The sequence below is a fragment of the Oncorhynchus nerka genome, linkage group LG20 (assembly GCF_034236695.1).
Source record: "Oncorhynchus nerka isolate Pitt River linkage group LG20, Oner_Uvic_2.0, whole genome shotgun sequence".
NCBI classification, from domain to species: domain Eukaryota; kingdom Metazoa; phylum Chordata; class Actinopteri; order Salmoniformes; family Salmonidae; genus Oncorhynchus; species Oncorhynchus nerka.
In genome coordinates, this window is record NC_088415.1 from 36,651,002 (window position 1) to 36,669,216 (window position 18,215).

Consider the following 18,215-nt stretch of genomic DNA (forward strand, 5'->3'; position numbering starts at 1 on the left):
TTTCTTCTTACTGTAAATGGCATTTCTCTACATTGACAAGTATTTGAGTACATTTTATTTGACATCAATCACCTTAATACACCAGAACTGATTTCAAAACAATTGAACAAGTAGAGTAAGAACATTAGTTGGCATATTTAGTATGAGAATCTTATGGCCACTTCAAAACCACGGACTATCGATCCCATTTAAGGCAACAAGGCATTTCCAGGTTTTAAAAAAACAGCACTGGTAGAGCATAGTGGGTTCAATCCCCAGGGCCACATGACTAAATCACCTGCCGAATGGCATTCCCCCGTGTCTTGAGATTCATCGCCTTACTGCATGTAACAACATTCCATCTACTCGATTCGAAGTTGCTCTCCCCCCAGTAAAACCAGTAAAATGACACCATATGCTCTCAAAAGGCTATGTAGGTGTGGGTTGGAATGTCTGCAGACAATTATTTTTCCAAATGTAACCTGTATTAATATGGTTAGCTGAACATTGACCCCCCCCCCAGCTATGCTCCACATCTTATGTGAAATCATCAGCTTCACAAGTAAACAAAACGACATTCAAGGCTGAGTACTGCACTTGAGCAGAGATTACGAGTAAGCGTTTCCCTGTACCATTTACACCGTGTATCTTGTGTACGTGACAACTGATTTGATTGAGCCTGAAAACATTGACCAGTTCAAGATGTTGCTATGTAATCACATTTTCTTCACCACAAATCTACTGCATTAAGTAATCACTTTGTCCTTCTAAAAGTGAGTTGTAAAGCTTGGCATTTCTTCCGTTTGTAGATTGCAGATGTTGGCACCCTATGGAAAAGTTACCCTGCCCAGCATGTTGAGAGATGGCTGAATTAATGGAAGTGGCCGATCACTCCTTGTTCCTTCCTGTCAATGGTGAGAGGGCTTTGGGTAGTTGGCAGAGAGCAAGACCATACTGTGCACAAGCAGAGACACCTCTGACTCTGGGACAGAGGGACATAGAGAGAGTCATGAGGACAAACATCACCCTCTCCCACAAATATTTTAATTGAACAGACCACTCTATCGGGAGAGGGAAACATTAGATACCTTTCAGGTGAGAGGAGAACTGGAGCCACTGTGAAAGCCATTCCCGACACTGGTTGATGCTGAGACTGCCAGAATCAAGCCCCCTGACATAGCAGGCCTGATGAGACCAGGGTCAAGTTATCAATATGACTAGTATGTGTTCCATTTGTACATGTGGGTTTTTGCTGACATGATTCCGATTTACATAGACAGTGGGTATAGAAAGTCAGAATGTTTGCCTTACAGCCTGAAAAAGACAGTTATTTACACACAGTAACTAACTATATCCAAGTGGGGGGAAAAACAAACTCTTAAACTAAAATACCCTTATTTGAATAAGTGAACACTTGGTGGAACCACCTTTTGCTTGAATTACAGCCATGAGTCGCTTTGAATACGTCTAACTTTGCACACCTAGACTGATATTTGCACATTCTTCCTTGCAGAATTGTTCAAGCTCAGTCAAATTGCATGGTGACTGCACTCAAGTCATTCCACAGATTCGATTAGGTTGGCGCTCTGACTAGGCCACTCAAGGACATTCACCTTCTTGTCCTTCAGCCACTGTATGGTTGCTTTGGGTTATTGTCATGGTTTCAACATCTTCCCATTTTCAAATTCCTGGCAGATGTCTCGGTTCTCAAATCTTTTGGTATATTTCACTGTTCATTTCCCTTTCTATCCTGACAAGTGCTCCAGTCCCTGCTGATAAGATTACACCCCCACAACAGGATGCTGCCACTGCCGTGCTTCACTGTAGGCATGGTGGACTTTGGGTTTTCGCCAGAAATTTTGTTTTGCGTTCAGGCCATAAAGTTCAATTTTGGTCTCATCTGGCCAAAGCACCTTTTTCTACTTGGCCTCAATCTACAATGTGCTTCTTGGCAAAGCTCAAAAGAGACTTGATGTGAATTTTTTTTTTGAGGAGCTGTATTTTTCTTGCCATCCCCCCCATAGAGGCCAGATTTGTGGAGCGCTTGTGATAGTGGTCACATGCACACGCACAAGTCACCATTGGTTTCTTGGTAGCCTCTGATCAGTCTCCTTGCCAGGTCATCCAGTTTGGAGGGACGGCCTGATTATGCTGGGTCTGGGTGGTGCTATACGCCTTCCACTTCTTAATAATGGTCGAAACTGTGCTCCGAGGGATAGACGAAGCCTTTGAAATCCTTTGAAATCCAGCCTCTTGACTTGTGCATTTCCACCCATTGTGGATTCTTTGCTTTGAAATGCACTACTAAGCAGTGGAGTCCTATGAACAACTGGTTTTATTCTGAACTAATCAGTCACTACAATTGATCACAGATGGAAGCCAATCAGCTGTATTTGTGATCTGGAAGGTGGTTGGTTATAATTCAAAGTTTGCAATTGCAATTCTAAGGAGGGGGGGGGGGACTTATCCACGTAGGGTATTTTACTGTTAATGCATTTTCAGAGTTTGAGAAAAAAAAATACTTGGATATTGTGGGTAAATAAAGCTGGAAAAAGTCACGTTTTCATTTCAGGCTGTAAGGGAACAAGGTGAACATTTTGAAAGGGGGTGGTGACTTGCTATACCCAGTGATGTGCACTGACCTGTCTCAGCTCAGAGTCATCCAACTGGTGCAGGCCATGTCTGCTGAGAGCACGGTCCAGCTGTAGCAGCTCTATGGCGTGGCTGTTCAGTCGAGTGCCAATCATGGGAGTTGGGAGGTGGGGAGTCAGGAAGAACAGGGGACAGAGTTGCCTCTGGAGAGAGAGGGACTTACATTGATGTAATATTTTTCAGCTGGTACAAATACAGTGATATACAGTACCAGTTAGTTTGGACACCTACTCAATCAAGGGTTTCTTTATTTTGTACTATTTTCTACATTGTAGAATTAGTGAAGATGTCAATTATGAAATAACACATGGAATCATGTAAGCAAAAAAAAGTTAAATCAAAATATATTTTATATTCTTCAAAGCAGCCACTCTTTGCCTTGACGACAGCTTTGCACACTTGGCATTCTTTCAACCAGCTTCATAAGGTAGTCACCTGGAGTGCATTTCAATTAACAGGTGTGCCTTGTGAATTTGTGGAATTTCTTTATGCGTTTGAGACAGTTTTGACAAGGTAGGGCTGGTATACAGAAACTAGCCCTATTTGGAAAAATACCAAATCCATATTATGGCAAGAACAGCTCAAATAAGCAAAGAGAAACAACAGTGGATTACTTTAAGACAAAGGTCAGTCAATACAGAACATTTTAAATCACAAAAACCAGTAAGCGCTATGATGAAACTGGCTCTGAGGAGAGCCTTAAGAAAGGAAGACCCAGAGTTACCTCTGCTGCAGAGGATAAGTTCATTAGTTACCAACCTCAGAAATTGCAGCCCAAATAAATGCTTCACCGAGCTCAAGTAACAGACACGTCTCAACATCAACTGTTGAGGAGACTGTGTGAATCAGGCCTTCATGATCAAATTGCTCCAAAGGACACCAATAAGAAGACTTGCTTGGGCCAAGAAACATGAGCAATGAACATTAGACCAGTGGAAATATTCCAAAAGTCCAAATTTGAGCATGGAGGAGGTGTAATGGTGCTTTGCTGGTGACACTCTGGTTTATTTAGAATTCAAGACACAGTTAACCAGCATGGCTACCACAGCATTCTGCAGCGATACACCATCCCATCTGGTTTGGGCTTAGTGGGACTATCATATGTTTTTCAACAGGACAAAGACAACACACCTCCGGGCTGTGTAAGGGCTATTTGACCAAGAAGGAGAGTGATGGAGTGCTGAATCAGATGACATGGCCTACACAAATCACCTGACCTCAACCCAATTGAGATGGTTTGGGAAGAATTGGACCGCAGGGAAGGAAAAGCAGCCAACTGCTCAGCATATATGGGAACTCCTTCAAGAATTCCAGGTGAAACTTGTTGAGAATGCCAAGAGTGTGCAAAGCTGTCAAGGAAAAGGGTAGCTACTTTGAAGAATCTAAAATATATTTTAGATTCTTCAAACACTTTTGGTTACTACATTCTTCCATTTGTGTTATTTCATAGTTTTGATGTCTTCACTATTATTCTACAATGTATAAAACAGTAAAAATAAAGAAATCCTTGAATGAGTAGGTGTGTCCAAACATTTGACTGGTACTGTACATGCAGTAAACCCATGGACTCATGTTTTAGGGAATTTCTGAATAAAGACTACAAGAAAAAACTGACCATCTGATTTGCGTTTATTCTCTTGATACTCAGGGGAGCTCCAGAAAACAAGCCTCGAATCGCCTGGATGTCAGATATGTTAGGGTGTACCCCACTTTGCACCTAAAAAACACGGACTGGTCAGACTTATTTTACTGCTGCTCTTTAATCATGTTACTTTCATTTCTTATATATATTCTTTAGGTATTTAAAAAAAAAGCATTGTTGGTTAGGGCTTGTAAGTACGCGTTTCACTGTAAGGTATTCGGCGCATGTGACAAATACATTTTTATTTGACATCAGTGTCTAGAGGCATTTATTAGCTGCATTACAGTTATGGGAAAACATTCATGTTTGCCCAACAACATGTTGGACAATGGACACATTTGAACATCTGACATATGCAAGGGAGGGGTTAAGTGTTTCTGTATCACCCGCCTTGTTGCAGAGGTCTAGTAGGCTGATCTTTAGGTGGCCATCTTTGACAAGTGAACCTGCACTCTCAAGCCCCTTCAGCACAGCCCAGTGGTGCTGGGCCCTGTGGGAATGGTTCACTCCCTGGAACTCAGTCTGCTGCTGGGGGTCCAGAAGTGGCGGATCAGGAGCTGGCGGGGGAAAAGGTACCTGGAAGTGAAAAAGAGAGGAGGGAAGCAGAGGGAGGAGCAGATGGAGGAATATGTAAGGCAGGGAGATGAAGACAGGACACGAGGGGGGGTTAATACATTGTAGGGGGGGGGGAACAATGTATTATCGTTGGGGGCATCCTGTATGTTTACAATGATTAATCAGCCTTTTAACTCCCATTGACTTGAGAATTAGGCTATTTTCTAACTAAATATGAATCAAAAGAGGATGTTGAGGAGATGACTGAAATTAACTCACATTAGGACAAAAACCAGGTAGTTGGCAAATGGAGGAATAGAAATTAACAGCAGTGGAATGGCTCTGATCATGTCTTTGCGAAACTGAAAGACAAAGAAAGGAAGTGTTACCATTTACTATAACCCATGCTAAGGAGAACTTTTCAGACTTGGACATGCAGACATAGTAAAATGAGTCCTATGTATTGCAGATCAAAGTGTTACAGTTCAAAGCCTTTAATGCAGATTAAAGACTGCTAACCACAAGATCAAGAACTTTCCTTGTTATTCAAGTGTATGCCCTAGCTTTGACCGACCTGCCTGAGTTTCTCCATATCACGGTAGGGCAAGTCCTGGACTTCAACACTGTTGGTGAGCATCCTTGTTCTTATCACCTTCACCTCTTTGGCATCTTGGAAAAGGAGTTGAATACCTGAAAAAATATAATACAAAATATGGCTAATTTTCAGTGTACTGGCAGCACAGAAGCCTGCCTATGTGATGCATGGAATTGTAACATATTGAGCTAGGCCACGTGTGTGTTCTTTTGCCTTCAAACGTGAGATCTTATTGGTTTAATGTATCTAGATAATTTTGCTAAGGTAATGTAGATCTGTAAATAGAGACAAATAAAGAGATGCATGATGCCAAACAAAGGATAAACTAAGGAGGCTTATATCACTTATAAAGTTTAACCTAGTTCTATGGCAAGTAGTGTCTTACCTTTCGTAAAAGTGTGATAGAGAACATAAAAGCGAGGGAAATATCTTTGGAGGAAGAGTTCATATTTGGCATTGGCCCCTTGCAGCCTTGACACAATTTGCAGCCCAATCCCTAGCCTGGATTTGGGGGATGAGTAGTGTCTGTACAGGGGCAGTCTGTAAAGGACACAAAACGATTGTAATGAAACAAGAGCTGCTCATACGTTCAAGCACTTAAAGAGTTTGACTTGTCGTTAAAAAGTAGTACTGTTTGTATGACAACTCAGAGAGTATCCAAATAAGATTATTATTTTTAAACAGAACTTTAATATTACAAGCTGGTTCAGATCCATTTGTGCCGACTTATGTCCAACAACTCTCGTAGTTGTTGTCATGCCAAAAATGTAACGTTAGAATTCAAAATGTTGCATAACTAGCCTTTATCTGACAGTGAACAGTGGTTGGGTGTTGCCCGCCCAGACCGAACAGTCAATGAGTTTACTCCAGAGAAGTGCCACATAACAGCGGCTCGACAACATCACGATACAAGTATATAACGTCTTGCATGGGTTTTCATACCTTGCTCCAGAGGTGGCCGTGAAAGAGGAGTGTATAACTGTAACCCCATTAGTTCTGATTCCGTACAAATCCACAGAGAAACGGCGGCACACCGCCGCACAGAACAGCGCCATTTTTAGAAGGGCAGATTGACAGCTTCTCTCTGCGTGATTGGCTGTATGATTACCGTAATGTACCCAATATTTACCTTGCCGCAGTCTAGCAACATTTTGTTATGTTGCTAAATTCTAGAATGATGACTAACACTATACTGAACAAAAATATGAATGCAACATGTAAAGTGTTGGTTCCATGTTTTATGAGCTGATATAAAAGATCTCAGAAATGTTCCATACCCACAAAAATGTCTCTCAAATGTCGTGCACAAATTTCTTTACATCCATGTTAGTGAGCATTTCTCCTTTGCCAAGATAATCCATCCACTTGACAGGTGTGGCATATCAAGAAGCTGATTAAACAGCATAATCATTACACAGGTGCACCTTGTGCTGGGGACAATAAAAGGCCACTCATTTGGCAGTAGGTCCAACCTGCATCACAACCACAGACCACGTCTAACTACACCAGCCCAGGACGTCCATATCTGGCTTATTAACCTGCGGGGAATATCCTAATATCCTAATATTCCTAATATCGAGTTGCACCCCCCCCTCCCCTCCTCTCTCCCAGGACTGACAAAAAAAGCAGAATGAATTACATAAATTGAAGTTAAGAGGCACTCTGGCAGTTCTTATGTTTTATATAGATGCATGCTATATTATTCTCCCGAGTGGCGAAGCAGTCTAAGACACTGCACCTCAGTGCAAGAGGCATCACTACAGTCCCTGGTTTGAATCCAGGCTGTATCACATCCGGCTATGATTGGGAGTCCCATAGGGCGGCAATTGGCCCAGCATCGTCCAGGTTAGGCCAGGGTAGGCCGTCATTGTAAATAAGAATTTGTTCTTAACTGACTTGCCTAGTTAAATAAAGATTAAATATAAGGTTACTTCAATTTGACTTATTGACTATGCACATTTGAGAAAATAAATCACATTCACTATTTTGTTTGACTATAAATGCATGTTTGTAACCTAACCTTTGACATGGTGATTAGTGTTTGTGTGTTCCCCTTTTGTAATATGATTTTTGCGGAAGTGTTTCCCTATACAAACTCTGCATGTAGGCTGTTCATGTATGTTCCTGACGCCCTCCTGCAGAGAGATTAAGATATTCCAATGTATTGCACATAATTAGATCTCTTCAAGATGCTCATTACGCTGACTGTGTAAAGTTGATTTAGCCTCAATGGATCTTGCTTTGATCTTTCAGTGATTTAATTTTATATAATTGGATTTTGGCCTGTAAAAATGTTTCATAATGTGAGGTGGAGTAATGTTCTGTCCCCATGAGTGTTTACATGTCTACTAATTTGCATGTTGTGCTACAGAGAACTGAAGGAGTGAAATGGAAGGGGCATTTGAGCAAATTGGATTTAAGTTGGACTGGATGTACTGTTCATAAAGACTAGCTACTGCAAGCGTCACCACTGTCAATGTTCATTAAATTTGTATCAGAGCCACAGGCCTGCCCTAACCAGATGCATCTCAGCTGGCTCATGTAATCCACTGTGGCAGTTGAGCACACCAGCTCTGAGCAAGTGGGTTCTCTGGTAAGAGGGACTGTGATGACAGCTTTTGTCTGCCCCCCTATATTCTTAAGTTATTTGCCTTTGGTGGAAAATGCATCTACATTTTATTTTTCTCTATCATGGGTAGAAAAATTCCGTTAACATGGTTAAGTCTTGCGCTTGTTGTGGCTGCTTCCTGAAAATATGATTAAAAAGGTGCAATGCTGGTAATGTTGTCATATTTGCATTTTACAGCAAAGCTGTAGCTGTGTGTACAGCTAAACCACAGGTATCAACTCTCAAAGAAAGTGACTAGGAGTTATGCACTGTCATAAGTGTCCAAGTGGATATTTTTTTTTGCTGTCAATCACCTTTTAGTTGACTGAACAAGGAGCAAAATTGAAACAGATGGGGGTGGGAGGGACTCCCTTGTCGCTTCCTATTCATAACACATGACTGGAGTGCCGGGCCGTTCTGCCCTTGTCGAGATGGGAAGGTATTGCAGCTGTTTTCACTGATGATGATGATGATGATGATGATGCTGATGAGCTCAAGGTTGAAGCTCTAGGACTCCTACTGTTCTACTTGAAATATGGGGGACGAGTTCCTCTGGCAGTCTGATCCTAAAGACACGATCATAATAGCGATCGGTCAGAGCAACTAAATACGCATGATCAAAAAACCAAAGACGAATGGTCTGACATACCCTTGGCATGTAGCAGTGCATTAGGCAGGAAATAATTATCGCATTGTGCTATCTTCGTTAAAAATCATCAATAGACTGTAAATGACTGTTGGTTATCTACTGAAGATTAATGTATAGATCCCTTCCATAATCAGAGGTTGCATGGGTGCATTGCTGTGGCTTAGTACACCTCTCACTCCCTTTGAATTTTACTCTATTGGTTTGTGAGTGGAAAAACTGTAGGCGATGCATAAAAGCCTCGAGTACAACCATATATTGCATAGCTCTAAAACAAGATGGATTAACCAGGTTGTGGTTGATCGTGATCTCCTAAACCAAAATACTCTCTAGTAAAACATGATGCTTGTAATACATGACTGCTGAAAGCTATAGTGCTAAAAAGTCTGTAGTAAGATTTGAGAGCTATAGGATGCGGAGGAGGCAGGTGGATTTGATATAGTATGGCATTCGAATCCCTTATTTGGGTTATGGTTTCTACAATAGCTTCCATTACATGTGTTTGCCACCCGCTTTGGTCAACCTCCTGATTAGTGGTGTCCTTCAGCAGCACGTTTATTGCCTTACCTTTGACATGAGCTATTTGCATTCGACTGCATAATGTCATTTGTTTTTAAACTCGCACAAAAGAAGCCAAAGAAGTTTACTGATATCCCACACATAGATGTTTATTGGTATTCCTACAAGGATAGAAAACATTCTATAGGGTAGGTATAGGCTGTAAAAAAAGAAAACAAGCCCGATTTTGACAATTGAACTTTTAAAGTGTTCAGTGAACAGTGAATAATAAGAACAGTGAATAATAATATTCAAGGAACATACTGGAAACTTTATGATTTGAAAATAAAATAAAGATGTTTAATTAAACAAGTAGGCCTGCAATCCTATGAGGCGACCATGATCATATCATTGTCCGTAGACGGTCTCCGGTCTTCTACAAAAATACTAATCATACTTTCTGTTTTAATTAGAAGATTGCAACCAAGGAAAAATATGCCAAAAATCACAGTGAGTGACAATACGCACAGGACCGCGATCTGCACCACACGCATTGTGAAGAGGTCATGTTCCTCTGGATGAGACGCACCGAATCCATTGTCGGTGATAACTGCTGCTGCTGCTGAAACGTTGCAGCATACACGCACAGTGTCAAATCCAGAGTGCTCTTCTTCGGACACTGATTTATTCAGTATTTTCCCGGCGACATCCATGTTGTTGAAATCGTTTTTTCCTGCAATAAGTTGGCTGCTTTCTTTTTTCTTCAATTAAATCGGACTTATCCAACTCTATGCAGTTATTCAATCGTCTTCTGTAGGCTAGAAGCGAAGAATGTCAAATGTTTCATGATTCTCAGAAAATTGATTCTTGGGTGAAATGATTCTCAAATTCCTAGTGAAATAGGCTACTCCCCGAACTATGATATTTCAAGAACACCTAAATAAAGCATGACACGATGGTCAGATGAAGGTTCAGCATTTATTGAATAAAAACGAGACCGCAAAGACTTACATTATTTTTAGTGTAACGACACACTGCTCTCTGAAGGTTCTTTGCCAAGCTATGTTTCTGACACGAGGTTTTTAAAGTAGGCGTGCGTGTATGTGTGTTCGCGCGCGCTTCTCGACATTCTTGGGCTGCCTTTGCATCACTCGTCATGTCCACCTGATGGCAGTGTTAATGAATTTGAAGCTGAGTATTCTATTTTCTTGACTTTGTATGTACGCAAGCAAACAAAAAACAGAATAACATTTTGAAACCCCGATTGATGTTTTCCTCTTTCCACTGACTACTCATATAACTAATTTCAACAACCGAACGGATTATATCGATTAGATTTGGGAAAAACCTGTCCAGTCTGCTTCGATTAGGACCTTGGTGATACTGTGTTATCTCTCATGGGCACTTTTATTTAATGTCTCCAAAATGTCCTTGTTCCAATTGGTGTTTTAAAAAATGTTTCTCAAGCCACAGGTAAGCAAGCATGAGCGGTACAAATTACGTTTACAGAGCTCCAAGGCCACAAGTGGCGCCTTATTCATAGAATTTGGATTGCCCTGCCGACACATACTGAGTCTCATCCAAGTGGCATTATTGAATTCATGTGATGACTGGCTATTTTAAAATTGGCGTCTAATATAGGAGGTGTTCAAATGACAGCCTGCCTCCTTCCCTGTCGCCATCTGGGCTGAGATAATTTGAATCCCCCTTAAACATGGTGTAGGCCTATACTCTGAACAAGACATGACTGGCACTTATTTCAACTAGTTTAATTTCTTTTTAATCCTTTTTAGTTGGGGCCATTGAATATGTGTGATTCTCGTAATGAAATACCATTTTCGTTGCATTGATTGAGCTGCTAAAATTATATTGTTATATGTAGGCCTAAATCCTACAATATGTGGGTAGGTTCCTTCTTTTTTATTTTTTATTTTTATTTCACCTTTATTTAACCAGGTAGGCTAGTTGAGAACAAGTTCTCATTTACAACTGCGACCTGGCCAAGATAAAGCATAGCAGTGTGAACAGACAACACAGAGTTACACATGGAGTAAACAATTAACAAGTCAATAATACAGTAGAAAAAAGGAGAGTCTATATACATTGTGTGCAAAAGGCATGAGGAGGTAGGCGAATAATTACAATTTTGCAGATTAACACTGGAGTGATAAATGATCAGATGGTCATGTACAGGTAGAGATATTGGTGTGCAAAAGAGCAGAAAATAAAATAAATAAAAACAGTATGGGGATGAGGTAGGTAAAAATGGGTGTGCTATTTACCGATAGACTATGTACAGCGGCAGCGATCAGTTAGCTGCTCAGATAGCAGATGTTTGAAGTTGGTGAGGGAGATAAAAGTCTCCAACTTCAGCGATTTTTGCAATTCGTTCCAGTCACAGGCAGCAGAGAACTGGAACGAAAGGCGGCTAAATGAGGTGTTGGCTTTAGGGATGATCAGTGAGATGCACCTGCTGGAGCGTGTGTTACGGGTGGGTGTTGCCATCGTGACCAGTGAACTGAGATAAGGCTGAGCTTTACCTAGCATGGACTTGTAGATGACCTGGAGCCAGTGGGTCTGGCGACTAATATGTAGCGAGGGCCAGCCGACTAGAGCATACAGGTCGCAGTGGTGGGTGGAATAAGGTGCTTTAGTGACAAAATGGATGGCACTGTGATAAACTGCGTCCAGTTTGCTGAGTAGAGTGTTGGAAGCAATTTTGTAGATGACATCGCCGACATCAAGGATCGGTAGGATAGTCAGTTTTACTAGGGTAAGTTTGGCGGCGTGAGTGAAGGAGGCTTTGTTGCGGAATAGAAAGCCGACTCTTGATTTGATTTTCGATTGGAGATGTTTGATATGAGTCTGGAAGGAGAGTTTACAGTCTAGCCAGACACCTAGGTACTTATAGATGTCCACATATTCAAGGTCGGAACCATCCAGAGTGGTGATGCTAGTCAGGCGTGCGGGTGCAGGCAGCGAACGGTTGAAAAGCATGCATTTGGTTTTACTAGCGTTTAAGAGCAGTTGGAGGCCACGGAAGGAGTGTTGTATGGCATTGAAGCTCGTTTGGAGGTTAGATAGCACAGTGTCCAAGGACGGGCCGGAAGTATATAGAATGGTGTCGTCTGCGTAGAGGTGGATCAGGGAATCGCCCGCAGCAAGAGCAACATCATTGATATATACAGAGAAAGGAGTCGGCCCGAGAATTGAACCCTGTGGCACCCCCATAGAGACTGCCAGAGGACCGGACAGCATGCCCTCCGATTTGACACACTGAATTCTGTCTGCAAAGTAATTGGTGAACCAGGCAAGGCAGTCATCCGAAAAACCGAGGCTACTGAGTCTGCCGATAAGAAGAGTCGAAAGCCTTGGCAAGGTCGATGAAGACGGCTGCACAGTACTGTCTTTTATCGATGGCGGTTATGATATCGTTTAGTACCTTGAGCGTGGCTGAGGTGCACCCGTGACCGGCTCGGAAACCAGATTGCACAGCGGAGAAGGTACGGTGGGATTTGAGATGGTCAGTGACCTGTTTGTTGACTTGGCTTTCGAAGACCTTAGATAGGCAGGGCAGGATGGATATAGGTCTGTAACAGTTTGGGTCCAGGGTGTCTCCCCCTTTGAAGAGGGGGATGACTGCGGCAGCTTTCCAATCCTTGGGGATCTCAGACGACATGAAAGAGAGGTTGAACAGGCTGGTAATAGGGGTTGCGACAATGGCGGCGCATAGTTTCAGAAATAGAGGGTCCAGATTGTCAAGCCCAGCTGATTTGTACGGGTCCAGGTTTTGCAGCTCTTTCAGAACATCTGCTATCTGGATTTGGGTAAAGGAGAACCTGGAGAGGCTTGGGCGAGTAGCTGCGGGGGGGGGAGCTGTTGGCCGAGGTTGGAGTAGCCAGGCGGAAGGCATGGCCAGCCGTTGAGAAATGCTTGTTGAAGTTTTCGATAATCATGGGTTTATCGGTGGTGACCGTGTTACCTAGCCTCAGTGCAGTGGGCAGCTGGGAGGAGGTGCTCTTGTTCTCCATTGACTTCACAGTGTCCCAGAACTTTTTGGAGTTGGAGCTACAGGATGCAAACTTCTGCCTGAAGAAGCTGGCCTTAGCTTTCCTGACTGCGTGTATTGGTTCCTGACTTCCCTGAACAGTTGCATATCGCGGGGACTATTCGATGCTATTGCAGTCCGCCGCAGGATGTTTTTGTGCTGGTCGAGGGCAGTCAGGTCTGGAGTGAACCAAGGGCTATATCTGTTCTTAGTCCTGCATTTTTTGAACGGAGCATGCTTATCTAAAATGGTGAGGAAGTTACTTTTAAAGAATGACCAGGCATCCTCAACTGACGGGATGAGGTCAATGTCCTTCCAGGATACCCGGGCCAGGTCGATTAGAAAGGCCTGCTCACAGAAGTGTTTTAGGGAGCGTTTGACAGTGATGAGGGGTGGTCGTTTGACTGCGGCTCCGTAGCGGATACAGGCAACGAGGCAGTGATCGCTGAGATCCTGGTTGAAGACAGCGGAGGTGTATTTGGAGGGCCAGTTGGTCAGGATGACATCTATGAGGGTGCCCTTGTTTACAGATTTAGGGTTGTACCTGGTGGGTTCCTTGATGATTTGTGTGAGATTGAGGGCATCTAGCTTAGATTGTAGGACTGCCGGGGTGTTAAGCATATCCCAGTTTAGGTCACCTAACAGAACAAACTCTGAAGCTAGATGGGGGGCGATCAATTCACAAATGGTGTCCAGGGCACAGCTGGGAGCTGAGGGGGGTCGGTAGCAGGCGGCAACAGTGAGAGACTTATTTCTGGAGAGAGTAATTTTTAAAATTAGTAGTTCGAACTGTTTGGCTATGGACCTGGAAAGTATGACATTACTTTGCAGGCTATCTCTGCAGTAGACTGCAACTCCTCCCCCTTTGGCGGTTCTATCTTGACGGAAAATGTTATAGTTGGGTATGGAAATCTCAGAATTTTTGGTGGCCTTCCTGGGCCAGGATTCAGACACGGCAAGGACATCAGGGTTAGAAGAGTGTGCTAAAGCAGTGAGTAAAACAAACTTAGGGAGGAGGCTTCTGATGTTGACATGCATGAAACCAAGGCTTACAACTACTTGAGATGGTAATTCGTTTAGGCACATTGCTTGGGATTCCCTTGGCCTACACAAAGATATCTCTGTATTTCAATAGGGGTAGGAATTTTCAGCAAAGTGCGTTTTTATTCAGAGCTCAAGGTTTTTGGTTGTTGTGCTGTTTATGTGGAAGAGCAAATCTGTGATTCTCAACCAACCATGGTTATTCTAAACTAGGGGTGGCCAACAGTCCTCATGAACCTGCTGTTTTTGACTCATATCTTGTCTCACCTTAACTTACGGTCTCAGGGAGGACTGTTGGCCACCCCTAGTTTAGAATAACCATTGAGCAGGTGCTCTAACTGATCACCCACCAGTGCTCTGACTGGGAGGTTCCTCGATCTGTCTGCCAGCCCATACAGTGCCTTCAGAAGTTTTCATACCCATTGACTTACTCCACATTTTGTTGTGTTACAACCTGAATTCAAAATGTATTAAATAAAAAATCTCACCATCTACACACAATATGCCATAATGACAAAGTGAAAACATGTTTTTAGAAATGTTTGCAAAAGTATTGAAAAGTAAATATAGAAATATCTAATTTATATAAGTATTCACACCCCTGAGCCAATACATGTTAGAATCACATTTGGCAGTGATTACAGCTGTGAGTTTTTCTGGGTAAGACTAAGAGCTTTGCACACCTGGATTGTACAATATTTGCCCATTATTCCTTCAAAATAATTCAACCTCTGTCAAGTTGGTTGTTGATCATTGCTAGACAGTCATTTTCATTTCTTGCTGTAGATTTTCAAGCCAATTTAAGTCAAAACTGTAACTAGGCCACTCAGGAATATTCAATATTGTCTTGGTAAGCAACTCCAGAGTATATTTGGCATTGTGTTTTAGGTTATTGTCCCGCAGAAAGGTGCATTCGTCTCCCAGTGTCTGTTAGAAAGCGGACTGAACCAGGTTTTCGTCTAGGATTTTGCCTATACTTAGCTCTATTCCGTTTCTTTTTATCCTGAAAAACACCATAGTCTTTGCCAATGACAGGCATACCCTTAACATGATGCAGCCACCACCATGCTTGAAAGTATGAAGAGTGTGTCACGAGGAGCGGAACAGGTGAACCCAAGAGCAGACTCAGATGAGGAGACTGGGATGAGGTAACCAAGGTATTTAATGAAACACGGGGGGGAAGATTGAGTGCAGGCCAGGGGAAGCTTGGGCGGGTTGTAGGAAACCATGTGAGGAGGCTGAGGCTGGAGCGAGAGGTGTGGGACAGGTCTGGAGGGGAATCCAAGGGAGCATAAGTGTGGAATTCAGGACAGAGTATCAGGACTGACAAGAAGTCCAACTGGAGACAGGGACCAGAGTCAGAGCGTGCAGAACTGTAGCAGAGAGGAAAACAGCGTCAGGCAAGGGAAACCAGGCACAACAGGAACAAACGGCTAGAAACATAGACTGACTGGGCAGAGATTACGATCTGGCAGTGTGGAAGTGGCAGGACTGAGTATTTGTAGAGGTCTTGATTATGGAACAGGTTGCAACAGGTCTGCTCTGACTCCAGCACACCTGTCTCCTCCCACACAATCACACAGAGTGTGACAGAGTGGTAGTCGTTCATGTGCTGGGCTGGATTTTCCCCAAACACAACACTTTGTATTCAGGACATAAAGTACATTTATTTTCCACATTTTTTGCAGTTTTACTTTAGTGCCTTATTGCAAACAGGATGCATGTTTTGGAATAGTTTTATTCTGTACAGGCTTCTTTCTTTTTCCTCTGTAATTTAGGTTAATATTGTGGAGTAACTACAACATTGTTGATCCATCCTTTGTTTTCTGCTATCACAGACATTAAACTCTATAACTGTTTTACAGTCACCATTGGCCTCATGGTGAAATCCCTGAGTGGTTTTCTTCCTCTCCGGCAACTGAGTTAGGAAGGACGCCTGTATCTTTGTAGTGACTGGGTGTATTGATACACCAGCCAAAGTGTAATTAATAACTTCACCAAGCTCAAAGGGATATTCAATGTCTGCACTTTTTTGTTATCTACCAATACGTACCCTTCTTTGCGAGGCATTGGAAAACCTCCCTGGTCTTTGTGGTTGAATCTGTGTTTGAAATTCACTGCTCAACTGAGGGACCTTACAGATAATTGTATGTGTGGAGTACAGAGATGAGGTAGTCATTAAAAAATCATGTTAAACACTATTATTACACACAGAGTGAGTCCATGCAACTTATGTACCTTGTTAAGCACATTTTTACTCCGGAACCTTTTTAGGCTTGCCATAACAAAGGGGTTGAATAGTTATTGACTCAATACATTTCAGCTTTTCGTTTTTATACATTTGTAATCATTTCTAAAAACATAATTCCACGTTAACATTATGAGGTATTATGTGTAGGCATGTGACACAAAATCTCAAATGAATCCATTTTAACTTCAGGCTGTAAAACAACAAAATGTGGAAAAAGTCAAGGGGTGTGAATACTTTCTGAAGGCACTGAATCTACACTTTTGCTGAATTTGAACATGCGGTATCTGTTAACAGCTTTGGTAGGCCTACTCCTTGTCCCAGCATGAGAGACTACAGTCTATGGTGCCACCAATGGATAAGAATGCAATGGGTGCATTTGATCAAATACCAACGCCACCAATCTCTCATCACATGACATTTACAGTCACTTCCAAAATGATTGGCACCCTTGAAAAAGATTAGCAAAAAATAATGTATAATAAAAAATCAAATGTTATTGGTCACATACAAATATTTAGCAGATGTTATTGCGGGTGTAGAAAAATTATTGTTCCTAGCTCCGTGCAGTGCAGTAATATCTAACAATTCACAACAATACACACAAATCTCAAAGTAAAATAATGGAATTCAGAAATATATAAATATTAGGAGAAGCAATGTCAGAGTGGCATTGACTAGAATACAGTAGAATACAGTATATACATATGAAATGAGTAAAACAGTATATAAACATTAAAGTGACCGGTGTTCCATTATTAAAGTGACCAGTGATTCCATGTCTATGTACATAGGGGAGCAGCCTCTAAGGGTTGAGTAATCGAGTGGTAGCCTGCTAGTGGCAGTAACTCAGTTCAGGGCAGGGTACTGGGTGGAGGCCGGCTATTGATGGCTATTTAACAGTCTGATGGCCTTGAGATAGAAGCTGTTTTTCAGTCTCTCGATCCTAGCTTTGTTGCACCTGTACTGACCTCGCCTTCAGTCTCTCGCCTTCAGGCAGTGGCTCGGTGGTTAATGTCCTTGATGACCTTTTTGGCCTTCGTGTGACATCGGGTGCTGCAGCTGTCATGAAGGGCAAGTAGTGTTCCCCTGGTGATGCGTTGGGCAGACCACCCCACCCTCTGCAGAGCCCTGCGGTTGCAGGTGTTGCAGTTGCCGTACCAGGCGATGATACAGCCCGACAGGATGCTCTCAATGGTGCATCTGTAAAAGTTTGTAAGTGTCTTTGCCTCCTGAGGTTGAATAGGTACTGTTGCACCTTCTTCACCACACTGTCTGTGTGGGTGGATGACTTCAGATTGTCAGTGATGTGTACACTGAGGAACTTTAAGCTTTTTCACCTTCTCCGTCGAAGTGGATGGGGGCGTGCTCCCTCTGCTGTCTCCTGAAGTCCACAACCAGCTCCTTTGTTGATGTTGAGGCAGAGGTTATTTTCCTGGCACCACCCTGTCAGGGCCCTCACATCCCTGTAAGGCTGTCTTGTCATTGTTGGTAATCAGGCATACTACTGTTGTGTCGTCTGCAAACTTGATTATTGAGTGGGAGATGTGAGTGGCCACGCAGTCATGGGTAAACAGGGACAAGCAACCTTGTGGGGCCCATGTGTTGAGGATCAGCGTAGTGGAGGTGTTGTTTTCTACCTTCACCACCTGGGGGCGGCCCGTCAGGAAGTCCAGGACCTAGTTGCACAGGGCAGGTTCAGA

General features: G+C 42.7%; 2 protein-coding genes across 2 annotated transcripts; both read right to left on the reverse strand.

Moving 5' to 3' along the window:
- Nucleotides 1-32: 32 nt before the first annotated feature.
- LOC115102418 (LETM1 domain-containing protein 1) lies at nucleotides 33-6,503 on the reverse strand. The gene is given in 10 exon segments (XM_029622352.2): nucleotides 33-961; nucleotides 1,068-1,164; nucleotides 2,622-2,774; nucleotides 4,247-4,348; nucleotides 4,664-4,812; nucleotides 4,815-4,849; nucleotides 5,108-5,190; nucleotides 5,403-5,518; nucleotides 5,809-5,963; nucleotides 6,366-6,503. Coding segments are annotated over 10 exon segments (1,077 nt in total). The 5' UTR covers nucleotides 6,479-6,503; the 3' UTR covers nucleotides 33-887.
- A 2,834-nt stretch (nucleotides 6,504-9,337) lies between these two features.
- On the reverse strand, nucleotides 9,338-10,219 carry rprm3 (reprimo, TP53 dependent G2 arrest mediator homolog 3). The gene has a single exon (XM_029621143.2). The coding sequence runs from the start codon at nucleotides 9,886-9,888 to the stop codon at nucleotides 9,562-9,564; it is 327 nt and encodes a 108-aa protein (XP_029477003.1). The 5' UTR covers nucleotides 9,889-10,219; the 3' UTR covers nucleotides 9,338-9,561.
- Between the last annotated feature and the right edge of the window lie 7,996 nt (nucleotides 10,220-18,215).